Source organism: Rhinolophus sinicus, chromosome 1 (assembly GCF_057876585.1).
Source record: "Rhinolophus sinicus isolate RSI-liver-muscle chromosome 1, RSI-T2T, whole genome shotgun sequence".
In the NCBI taxonomy this organism is placed as follows: domain Eukaryota; kingdom Metazoa; phylum Chordata; class Mammalia; order Chiroptera; family Rhinolophidae; genus Rhinolophus; species Rhinolophus sinicus.
The window spans coordinates 130,368,894-130,381,164 of record NC_142501.1 but is presented as its reverse complement, the minus strand read 5'-3'; the positions used below and the strand labels follow the sequence as shown (position 1 = coordinate 130,381,164).

At 34.1% G+C, this 12,271-nt stretch overlaps 1 protein-coding gene across 13 annotated transcripts in view; it reads right to left on the bottom strand.

Annotated features, from left to right (window-relative positions):
* Positions 1-7,380: 7,380 nt before the first annotated feature.
* The window catches only part of ZEB1 (zinc finger E-box binding homeobox 1), a 201,222-nt gene continuing 196,331 nt past the window's right edge, over positions 7,381-12,271 (bottom strand). For all 13 annotated transcript variants that reach the window (XM_074324711.2, XM_074324715.2, XM_074324712.2 and 10 more), the window contains 2 exons: positions 10,091-10,271; positions 7,381-9,934 (listed from right to left, as the gene is read on the bottom strand). In XM_074324711.2, coding sequence (XP_074180812.1) covers positions 9,315-9,934; positions 10,091-10,271 — 801 coding nt within the window. In that variant the 3' untranslated portion in view covers positions 7,381-9,314. The remainder of the gene's footprint in view (positions 9,935-10,090; positions 10,272-12,271) is intronic.

The following is a 12,271-nucleotide window of genomic DNA, read 5'->3' as shown; positions in this document are numbered from 1 at the left end:
TACAAAACATCAATAACAAGAGCTGGTTTTTGAAAACACACACACAAAATTGATAAACCTTTAACCAGAATCATAAAAAAAAAAAAGGAGAGGAGACCCAAATAAATAACATCAAAAATGAAAGAGAAGAGGTGATGACCACAGAAATACAAAGGATTACAAGAAAATACTATGAACTATTATATGCCAACAAACTGGATAATCTGGAGGAAGTGGTTAATTTCCTAGAAACATAAACCTTCCAAGACTGAAACAAAGAAGAAACAGCAAATCTGAACCAAATGATTACTACTAATGGCATTGAATCAGTAATCAAAAAACTCGCAGCACCCCCACCAAACAAACAAACAAACAAAATAGCCTGGACCAGATGGTTTCACAGGTGAATTTTACCAAACATTCAAAAAAGAATTAACACTAATCCTTCTCAAACTATTCCAAAAAGTTAAAGAGGAGGCAAGGCTCCCAAACTCATTTTACAAGGCCACAATTACCCTAATTCCAAACCCAGGCAGAGACATTACAAAAAAAGAAAATTATAGGTCGATATACCTGATAAACATAGATGCAAAAATCCTCAACAAAATATTAGCAAACCAAATGAACAAAACAGAAACAGACTCATAGACACAAAGAACAAACTGATGGTTGCCAGAGGGGAGGGGTGTTGGGGAGCTGGGAGAAAAAGGTGAAGGGATTAAGAAATACAAATTGGTAGTTACAAAACAGTCATGGGGATATAAAGTACAGCATAGAGAATATAGTCAATAATATTGCCACAATTATGTATAGTGCCAAGTGGATACTAGATTAATGGGGGGGGGGAATCACTACATAAATTATATAAATGTCTAACGACTACGTTGTACACCTGAAATTAATACAATATTGAATATCAACTGTAACTGAAAAAGAAATACTTATAAAAAAAACAGGAAAGAAAATTTTGATACACACTACAATATGGATAAACCTTGAGGACTTTATGCTAATTGAAACAAGCCAGACAGAAAAGGATAAATATTGCATGATTTCACTTATATGAGGTACCTAGAGTAGACAAATTCACTAAGACAGAAAATATAATAGACGTTAAGAGGGCACGGGAAGGGGAAAAAGGGAGTGATTCTGCTTGGAATGATGAAAAACGGATGGTGGTGATGGATGCACAACACTGTGAAGGTACTTAATGCCACTGAAATGTACACTTAAAAATGGTTAAAATGGTAAATTTTATGTTGTGTATTTTTTTTTTTACCACAATAAAAAGTATACAAGTCCCAAATAATATTAAATTTGGGTTGGTGCAAAAGTAGTTGTAGTTTTTGCAATTACTTTTAATTTTTTAAACCACAATAACTTTTGCACCAACCTAATAGAATACATTTTCTGAAGATCCAGATGATTTTTTAAAAAGCCAATGTAATTTGTCTTGAATGTCTTCATTTAAGAGATAGTACCCTTCCCACCTTCTAGTATTTGGGGATTAAAAGGAAACCTATTCCAGTAACAGAAGTGTTGAGTTACTACACAAAAACAATGGCAACGCAACTCAAATGTATATTTAGAACACAAAGCCAGTGCTCATTACCTGCTGTTTTGATCTTTATTAATTAATAAAGGAAATGCAGGTTATATGATGAGGTTGACATGAAAAAGGATAATTTTTACAAGTTTTACAAGTGTGTATACCTTTGTAGCCATCACACAATCATGTTACACTGAGCATATCTACTTTTGGGATTCATCCATGTTGTTACATGTTTGTTATTTATTACTGAGTGGTATTCCACTATATGGAAACACTGCAATTTATTCATTCACTGGGAGACAGACATTTGGGTTATTTCCAGTTTGGCTACGATGACTAAAAGTGCTGCGAACATCTTAATACAAGTCTTTGAGTGGACATGTTTTCCTTTATCTTGGGTAAATACCAAGGAGTGGGATTTTTGGATTATATGTTAAGTATGTATTTACAAGACACTGACAAACTATTTTTCTAAAAGTGGTTATACTATCTTAAATTACCACCAGTAATGTATGAGAGTTCCAGTTTATCTATATCCTGGCCAACCTTTGATGTTACTGATAATCTTTCAAATTTTAGCCATTTGATTGGGTGTTTAGTGATAGCACATTGTGGTTTTGCCTCTCCCTAATGACAAATTATGCAAATCATCTTTCCATATGCTTATTTCCCATCTGTATACCTTCTTCGATAGTCTGTTCTTTCCCCTCCAAAAAATTGCATTGTCTTTTTAATAGTGAGTTATATGAGTTATAATTCAAAATGTATATACATAGATTTAAAAAATTTTGTTGATATAATTCATACCATAAAGTTACCCATTTAAAATATAAAATTCCATGGTTTTTAGTACACATCACAGAGTTATGCAAATATCACCATAACCTAATTTGGGACACTATAACCCCAAAAGAAACCCATATCCTTTAGCAGTCATTCTTTATTCTCTCCCTGCCACTAATCTTCCTGTCTCCTTCGATTTGCCTATTTTGGACATTTCATATAATGGAATAATAGAATATGTAGTCCTTTGTGACTAGCTTCTTTTACTTAGTGTAAGGTTTTCAAGGTTCATCCACATTGCAGCATGCATCAGTACTTCTTTCCTTTTTGTTGTCAAATAATATTCCATTGTGTGAATATACCACATTTACCTATTCATCAGTTGACTGACATTGGGGTTGTTTCCACTTTTAGTTGTTATAAATAATGCTGCTATGAACATTCTGTACAAGTTTTTGTGTGGACACGTTTTCATTTCTTTTGGTCATACAGAGATATGTTTGCAAATATTTTCTCCCATTCTGTGTCTTCCCTTTTGATTTTCTTAACAGTATCTTTTGGAGAGCAAAAGTTTACAACTTTTATGACGTTCAATCCATCAATTCTTTTCTTCTATAGTGCATTCATCCTATTTGTGTCTTAGCTAGGAAATCTTGCTTAAGCTAAGGTCACAAATAATTTATGTTTTCTTCTAGATTATTTATAATTTTAGCTTATATTTAGGTCTATTATCCATTTTGAAACAATTTCTGTGTGTGGTTTGAGGTAAGGCTCAAGTTCATTTTCCTGCATGTGGATGGCTGGTATCAGCAGTATATTATGAAAAGATGTTAATTTCATCATTGGATTATCTTGGCACCTTTGGCAAAAATCAGTGGACTATGAAAGTGTGGGTCTTTTCTCAACAGTTGTTTTTTAAAATTATTATCTCTATTTCTATTCTCATGTCAATGCAATTCTGTACTGACTACTGTAATTTTACAGTGACTCTAGAAATCTGGTAGTGTAAGTCCTCCAGCTTTATTTTTCTTTTTCAAAATTATTTTGCCTACTTGAAGTCCTTTGCATTTCCATATAAATGTAGAAAAAGCCTGTCAATTTCTACAATTATGTGGCTGGGATTTTTATTGGAATTTTATTGAATCAATAGATAAATTTGAGGATTGACACATTAATGATATTGAATCTTCTGATCCATAAACATGAAATATCTCTTCATTTTTTTTGCATCTTTAATTTCTTTCAGCAATGTTTTGTAGTTTTCAGTGCACAGGTTTTGCCGATATTTTGTTATCCCTAAATATTTTATATTTTTATCTTTATTGAATTTATTGGGGTGATATTGGTTAAAATTATGTTTCAAGTGTACATTTCTATAATACATCATCTCTATATTGCATTGTGTTCACCACCCAGAGTTAGTTCTCCTTCCATCACCATATATTTGCCCCCTTTACCCTCTTCTACCACCCTCCTCCCCCTTTACTCTCTGGTAACCACCAAATGGTTGTCCTGTGTCTATGAGTTTTTGTTTGTCTTGTTCATTTGTTGCTTTTAGTTTTACATGCCATATATGAGTGAAGTCATGTGGTTATCGACTTTTTTTGACTTACTTCGCTTAGCATGATAATCTCAAGATCCATCCATGTTGTCACAAATGGCAATAATTCATCTTTTCTGATGGTCAACTAATATTCCATCGTATATATGTACCACGTTTATCCAATCACCTACCGAAGGACACTTTGGTTGTTTCCATGTGTTGGCCATTGTGAATAATGCTGCAATGAATATAGGGGTACATATATCTTTACAGATAAATGTTTTCAGATTCTTTTGGTAGATACCTAGAAGAGGGATTGCTGGATCATATGGTAATTCTTAATTTTTTGAGAAGACTCCATACTGTTTTCCATAGTGTACCAATTTACATTCCCACCAACTGTGTACAAGGGTCCCCTTTTCTCCTTTTTGATGGTACTGTTTTTAAAATCTAAATTTTCATTTTTTATCAGTATACATAGAACAATTTTTTGTGTAATCAATCATCTTGTATCCTGTAACCTGTTCTCACCTACTTTTTTTGTAAATTCCTTGTTTTGTACATACGTAACCAAGCTGTTTGCAAAAACAGTTTTTTCTTTTTCCCCCCAATCTGTATGCCTTTCACCTTTTTCTCGTCCTGTTGCACCTGGTGGGATCACCAGTATAATGTTTAGTAAAAGTGTAAGAGCATAATTTGTTCATAATTTTAAAAGGAAAAAATATAATTTTTCATAATTATGATGTTAACTGTAGGTTTTTTGTAGATGCCCTTTATCAGGTTGAGGAAATTCCCTTCTATTGTATATTGATGAGCAGTTTTATGACTTGGTATTGAATTTTGTCAGACGCTTCTTCAACACCTAGTGAGATGATCATATAGTTTTTCTTGCTCTGTAAATAAGATGCATCACAGTAATTGATTTCTGAATACTAAACCAACCTTGAAATCCTGAGATAATCCCACTTGATCACGATGTATTTTCCTTTTGATATATTGTTCAAATTGGTCATGTTGTATTTTCCTTTTGATAGATTGCTCAAATTGATTTTCTAATATTTTGTTAAGGATTTTGCATCTATATTCATGAGGGATATTGGTGTGTAGTTTTTGTTTCTTGTAACGTCATTATCTGGTTTCGGTATCAGGTTAATGCTGGCTTCACAGACTAAGATGGGAAGTGTTTTCTCCTCTTCTATTTTCTGGGTGAGTTTGTATAGAATTGGTACAGCATCTTCCTTAAATGTTTGGTAGAATTCACCAGTGAAGCTACTTGGGACTGGAGTTTTCTGTGTGGGAAGAGTTTTTCAACTAGAAATTTAAATTCTTTGATATTTAACTCTTCAGGTTTTTTCTTCTTTAGTGAGTTTTGGTATTCTGGGTCTTTCAAGAAATGTGTCATTTTCATCACAGTTGTCAAATTCATTAGCATCAAGTTCATAGTATTTTCTTTTATCCTTTTACTCTGTAGAGGAGAGGATGTCTCCTCTCTCATTCTTGATATTGGTAATTTGTGTCTTCTGTTTTTTCTTTGATCGATTTAGCTAGAGGTTTATCAATTTTATTAATTTTTTCAAAGAATCAGATTCTGATTTCATTGATTTACTCCACTGTTTTTGTTTTCTATGCCACTGGGTTTTCGATTGTTGCGTCCTTTGTTTGTTTTGAGTTTAATTTTATTCTTCTTTTTCTAGTTCCTTAAGGAGGAAGCTTACCTGATTGAGTCCTCTATTTTGTCTGATATAAGCATTTAACGCTATACATTTTCTTATATGAACTGGCTTTGTTGCACACTACAAACTTTGACATGTTGCTTTTTCATTTTCATATAGTTCATATTTTATAATTGTAATTAATTTTTACCCATTGATTACTTAGACATGTGTTTTCTAATTTCCAATAATTTTTTGGGGGGGATTTTCCAGATATATTTATTGTTTTCTGGTTTAATTTTTTTGTAGTCAGAGAAACCACTTTGTTTGCAATTCTTTTGAATTTGAGAGTTGTTTTATGGTCCATATGGTTTCTCTTCAGGAACATCCCATGTGTTGGGGAAAAAAGAAGTGCATTCTGCTGTTGTTGAATGGAATGTATGTTCACTAGGGCAGAAGAACTTCCACTTTTTTTTTTTTAAAGGTTCAGAGGCAGTCCATATTCTGATTGTCCTGATATATCCTCCCATTGATCTTAAGTAATCTGTTCTAAGTTTACATTTTCATGTTTTCAAGGCTGATCTTAAATTTACACAGATTTGAAAAATCTCATGCTGTTCTTGTTTTCACCATGTTGTGAATATAAATTGGTCTTGTTGACATTTTCTATTCACATTCTTTATGGCCAGACTTAAGTTTAAAGGTAGGCAGTGGTCTTTATATTTTGTAAGCCTTTTGTGAAAATTAATTTTGATAATAGCAGTGAAGCACCTGTGCACGGCACAAGTAACATGGGCACTGTTGTTATGCAATTTGAGGGACTACTGGGAAGTGTTCAGAAGTTTTCCTTTTCAAAGCTTCTCTGATAATGCCTAGATTCATTTATTAGCTATTTATCCATATGTATCAAGCACTGCCTTCTTTGAGCTTCTTATTACGGTGATGAATGCCTCCTAAGAAGGGTTACTTATTGTTATTTCCTAACCCTGTCTAGAGAATTTGTTTATTGGATAGCTGTTCTCAGTCACAGGAAAAATAAAGCAACATGATGTTAATGAGCACCTAGCAGTGTGAAGCCAGAAACAGGGAAGTGGGTCCTAAAATAAAGGGAGTCTACTAGGATTGGCCCCATTTTTTACCCATTGAAAACCTGTGTCATGTACCATGAGGGAAAGCACCAGAAAGACACCTAGAAACAAACTCTCAAATCAGACCAGTAAGGCAACAGAAAGAGAAGGTATAATTGAGTATTTTTCTATTTTCTCTCGTGTTTAATAGAACTTGAATAAGGAAATCATTAAGTTGCTGGAATCATTTAACATATATATTCTCAGATTAGAAGCTGAAGAGTAGTAAAACCATAGCTGAGCTTTGTTAACATGCAAATTATATTTTCATTCCACAAAATCTGTTGCACCTACTACTAGTGCGAGGCAGGCTGCTAGGTACTGGGGATGAGAGTGACGATGGCAGACGTGGTCCCTGTTCCTAGTGGGGAAGGAACGTGAAGAACTGCCTACGAGCTGGGATAAGAAAGGTCCAGGAGCTGTGGGAGTACAGAGGAAAGGCAGCCTAAACCCAGGCTGCCCTGAAGTGACATGAAGGATGAGAAGTCGTGGGATCAAGAGTGAGGTGTTAAGGGATTCAGGAAGAGGGAACAACCCTGAGGAGGCCTTTAGTTGTCAACTCTGACCTTCCCAGAAACAGTTAACCCCAAGAAAATCCATAATTTAGTGATGAGTATCTAACACATTTAGTTTGTTACCCAAACTCAGCGCGAGATAAATCAAGTGCAGGATGACAGTTTAGTATCCCATTTCACAGAGTTTTCCAAAGAAAATCCTGATAAGGATTGAAAGAATGACAGCAGGTCAGGCTTGTTGATGCATTTTATTGTGAGATGGGGGAGTCTGGTAAAAAACTAGAAAATGATCATGGTGTAACAAGGAACTTAAAAATGAAGAGTCAGATTTGTAACTTACATACATGTATACAGGAACAAATTGGCACAAAATGTTAAACATTGTTCCCAACACTGTTTATATAAGGTTATCCTAATTTGGCTTGCTAAGGAAATGAGAGTTTTATGGTTAGGCTAATCTCTTAATAAAACTGCAGAGCATCATGCTATTAGTCACACAGTGAATTTCAAAATTGAAGAGTTTTATATTAAAAACTGGGTAAAGGTAAAATGACTTGATTGTAGTTGTAAAACTAATACATTCCCATTTAAATTCTGTTCTACAGTCCCAAGGCAAGTATAAATGTTAACATAACACTGTTAAATCAAATCTCAATGCAAGAGAACCAATTGCATCTCTACTTTAAATCTTATCAACTTTCCAAATTTTCATACTAAAATATATTATTGTATTAATACAAACTACAGTATTATACACTACACTGTGTAATAAATAAAGAAATATAAAAATAAGACACATAAATATAAAAGTTTTCTAAAACTAAAAGTACATATGTCAGTAAGAAGGGTATTAATACTGCCAGGTTTGAAGACATACAGTACAAAAATGTTGCACAGATCTATAAACTAAAAGAAATAAAATAATACTGATAGGTAAAAATCAGCTAATGTTGTTAATAAACTGGGTCCATAATAACTAACATTTGGAAACAGTTATGAGCCAAATAACAATGGCATGTCCATGTGAGAAATGCAAGTACATGGATAAAGCAGATTAGAAAATTTCCCTTTCATTTCTGTAGAGAAATTCTGAAAGTCAATTAACACAAAATGAATACTGAGGAATTAAAGGATGAAATGTCCCAGTGTTTCGGTTTCTCTGACAGAGTCAGTGGTTTTAAGTTTTATTTTGGAATTTTGATACAACAAACAAATCAACAAATGCTAGTTATTGTAGGCCACACATCAAACGAAGGCGGGTTAGAGCCTTGAAAATACTGATAAATGGCACTTACAGCACACAGGTCTTGCTTAAGGCCAAAGGAGATACAAAGCTTCATATCATATCCTTCATCTTTGTTACCACATCCTCAAACACAATTATAAACACTGATTCTGACACCTCTGCTGCCCTTACCAGTATTAACACTGTTAGTCCCTGCGATCAGAACTCAATGACAATCTTCTGAACTCCATTTTAAACCACATGAGTAAGAAACTTCAGTTCTTCTATCGGCGGCTTTCTTAAGGCTAACGATACACTTTAAAAGAGAATACACTCTACTCTGACATCTAAATATTAGAAATTACTACCTTCTAGATTGAATTTATAAAAGGTAGTTAGCACGGTTTGGAACTGCATTATACTTCTCTGTGAAGGGAATTTTGTAGTGCAGAAGTTCTCACATTTTGAAAAACATAATAAAATACTGAAGCGGATTTAGCATATGTTTACCAATAAAAAATTATAAAATTTCTCCCAATTGTACAGCTCAAGAATAAACCAACATAAGAGTGATAATTAATACTGATAAAATGAAACAATGCCAGATATTTATCTAATTAATCAGTTTCCTTTAACCTGTTAAATCTTTGCTTTCTGAGTCATTTAAAGTTTTCTAATCTGCTTCATGTTACAAACTTGTTCCTAACTTTGAAAAATGCATGAAAAATTACTAGGTCTGAGGTTCAGGCACACCTGGATTTTTTTTGTGTGGTTTTTTTCTTTTTTTTTTTTGTATTTTGTAGTTTTTAAAATTTTTACTTTACACAGTAGTGAACAGAAATCACAGTATACAGGTTACTGTGTTTCCATGAAAAGCATGTATAATATAGAACAAACTTCATTACCAATTAGAATTTATTTTCTTTCTAGAAAAACGATTAGGCTTCATTTGTTTTTTCTTCAGACACTTGCTCACTATTCTCGCTTACTTTTTGTTCTAAGCTGCTTGCTGGATTTACAGCTCCATCAGCCTTCACGGCACCTTCCGATTTTGCCCCTTCTCCCTCATTCTCAGCCTCTTCTACCTCCTCCTCCTCTATCTCTTCCTCCTCCTCCTCCTCTTCCTCCTCCTCCTCCTCTTCCTCTTCTTCATCCACTTGTGGTTTTTCACATTCTTTTTCTTCCTGCAGTTCTTCCATCTCTTTATCCTCGTCCTCCTCTTCTTCTTTTTCACTGTCTTCATCCTCTTCCCTCGTCAAACTCTCTCTCTCATCTGAGTCGACCTGCGAGGGAGATGCCCTTGCGCCAACATGCTCATTCGTTAGGACTTCGGGCCCTGCCTCTTCCTGCTCCATGCTATCACGTTCCTCTGCTTCCCTCTTGCAATAGGAGTAGCGGTGATTCATGTGCTGAGAGTAAGACCCCGAGTGTGAGAAACGCTTTCCACATTTGTCACACTGATAGGGCTTTTCTCCAGAATGCAATCGCATGTGTTCAATCAAATGATGTTTGTGTTTAAATGCCTTTTTACAGATTCCACACTCGTGAGGTCTTTTACCTGCAGAAACAACAAACAAACAAACAAAAAAACACAGCAATGAAATAAAATGGTGGTTTAAGCAAATAAAATCCTCATAAGGCTTTTGGGGGCATTTCAGATTGTGGACAGGGTTAAAGACTGATGTATCAAAAACTGTCAGGTTCATCAACATACCTGTGTGTTCATATTTATGTCTCAATAATGAGCTACTCTTTTGAAATATCTTGTCACACAAATCACAAGCATACATTCCATTTTCTGTCTTCCGCATTTTCTTTTTGGGTGGTGTAGAATCAGAATCATTCTGATCCTCTACATTTGATACGCCTTCTGAGCTAGTGTCTTGCCTTTCATCCTAAAGGGAAAAAAAAAGAGTGAGAAAATTCAATTTAAATATAAAGATAAACAAGAGACAAATAACGGTATGGATTAAATGAGTACATTGATTTATACTTTCAACAACTTGACCAAAGCAAGTATACTGCTTATCACTGCATCTAGGCTCCAATGGTGGGGTTAGAGGAAAGGTGGGGGCTGATAGAGACAAAAATGAGGTTGGGGGCAACTGAGTCACAACTATCACAAAAATATATGGTCAGATGGTACTAAAAAGAAAGGACACAAAAAAGAAAAAATGTGTAGTAACAAAATGTATAGTAACAAAATCTACTTATTTCCCTGTGAATCATTACTTTATTGAGTAATTTGCAGAAAGTTTTAACTATGAACTTCCTAAATAATCACTAATTTCTAACTGCATCCTTTACCTTCATTTTTTCTTTCTGGGTTTCATAAAGCAGAAATTAAGATTCAATTTTTTAAAGGTGGTTTTTAAATTGTATTTTCCAGAGCTTCAGAGTTTTATGAACTAACCTCCAGTCTTCAAAAGAGAGAGGTTTGCTCTATCATTTTTCAAAGGAGCAAGATGGAAAAACAATGCAGGAGAGTCTATATTTTTAAACAAGAATACTTGTTATTCAAAGTGAATCTTTAAAATTTCAATGGAATAAAAACATTTCAGGCAGTTTTAGGAAGATAATTTTGGGCAGGAGGCCCTCATGTAGGTAGGATAATCCTGCAGGAAGCCTGTGGTGACACTGGGTCTTCTTGGATCCTTGTGTCTGTTGTAAAGACTTCCATTCTATTGCCTCTAGACTCACACGTTTTCTAAAAGTTCAAAGGTTTTCCATACCATTTCTTATGGCTTTGTAAGATGGGAGAAGTGTAGCCATTTGTCTGGGTCATTTGTGAGCTGTCAGTGGGTGCTAAGTAAGTTGGCTCTACTTTCATTGCTATTTGATATAGTCATAGAATTAAATGAAATGTTAGTGGCTCCCCCTTTACTATTCAGAGCTGCGCAGAGTGTTCTATTCACTAAAAATTTAGGTGAATTCACCGGTCATGTGAAAATTTGTTTCAAGAGTTATCACAATTGTAAGAAACTCAATTCGTAGCACTATTTAAGGGGGGAAAAGCAGAAAAACATTTGAAGAGGACATTTTAATTACTTAGCTGCATCTACTTATAGACTGTTTCAATAAAAGATCAGATTTGTCTCTATTATTCATTTCATTCAACCAGAAATTGATGGGAAAAATGGAGAGACATCAAGGTTAGTGTCACTGAAAAAGCCTGGACAATGAAATATACAATAGTCGCACAAAATGTCTCTATCTAGAACTATCATGAATTTGGGGGTAAAGTTATAGAAAATGCACATATTGATTCACAATATTTTCCCATACCGGGGTGCCAAAAAAATGTATGCACATGACTTGTATTCATCTTTTGTTATTGGTATATATTATTATAATTTTAATTGTTTCTTAAAATGTGTATACATATTTTTTTGTCACCCTCTGTATATATTATGACGGAACATGGATCAGTAAATTCACTAAATGAGTTCTTGGTATTCTTAATTTTTGTTTGCTTAATTAAAGCCTTTTATAAACAGAGGTGTTAACACATAAAAAGTGATAGCTAAGTTTGCCTGGTGCGCAATGTCTGTGAAAAGGAACATATATTCATTTATTAATGAACATAAACAAGGCAGAAACAATTATGAATCTTGGGAATATAAGTATAGAAACAGAAATCCAATCAGTAAGTATTCGAATTTTTCTTTTCCATCTCTAGCTTCAAATAGTTCAGTCTTTAGCTGAGACTTACCCTTTTTCACAGTAGAGTAACACTTTCAACTTTAATTGATAAATGTACCTTGGATGCCACAAAAGTTGAAGCAAATACTCATCAATTTCCTTTCAAAAATGACAGTTGGTAACAACCTGTTTGGCTCTATAGTGACTGATTTTTATTAGAAAAATTCACTGAAATAAGTTAAACTAGCATTTT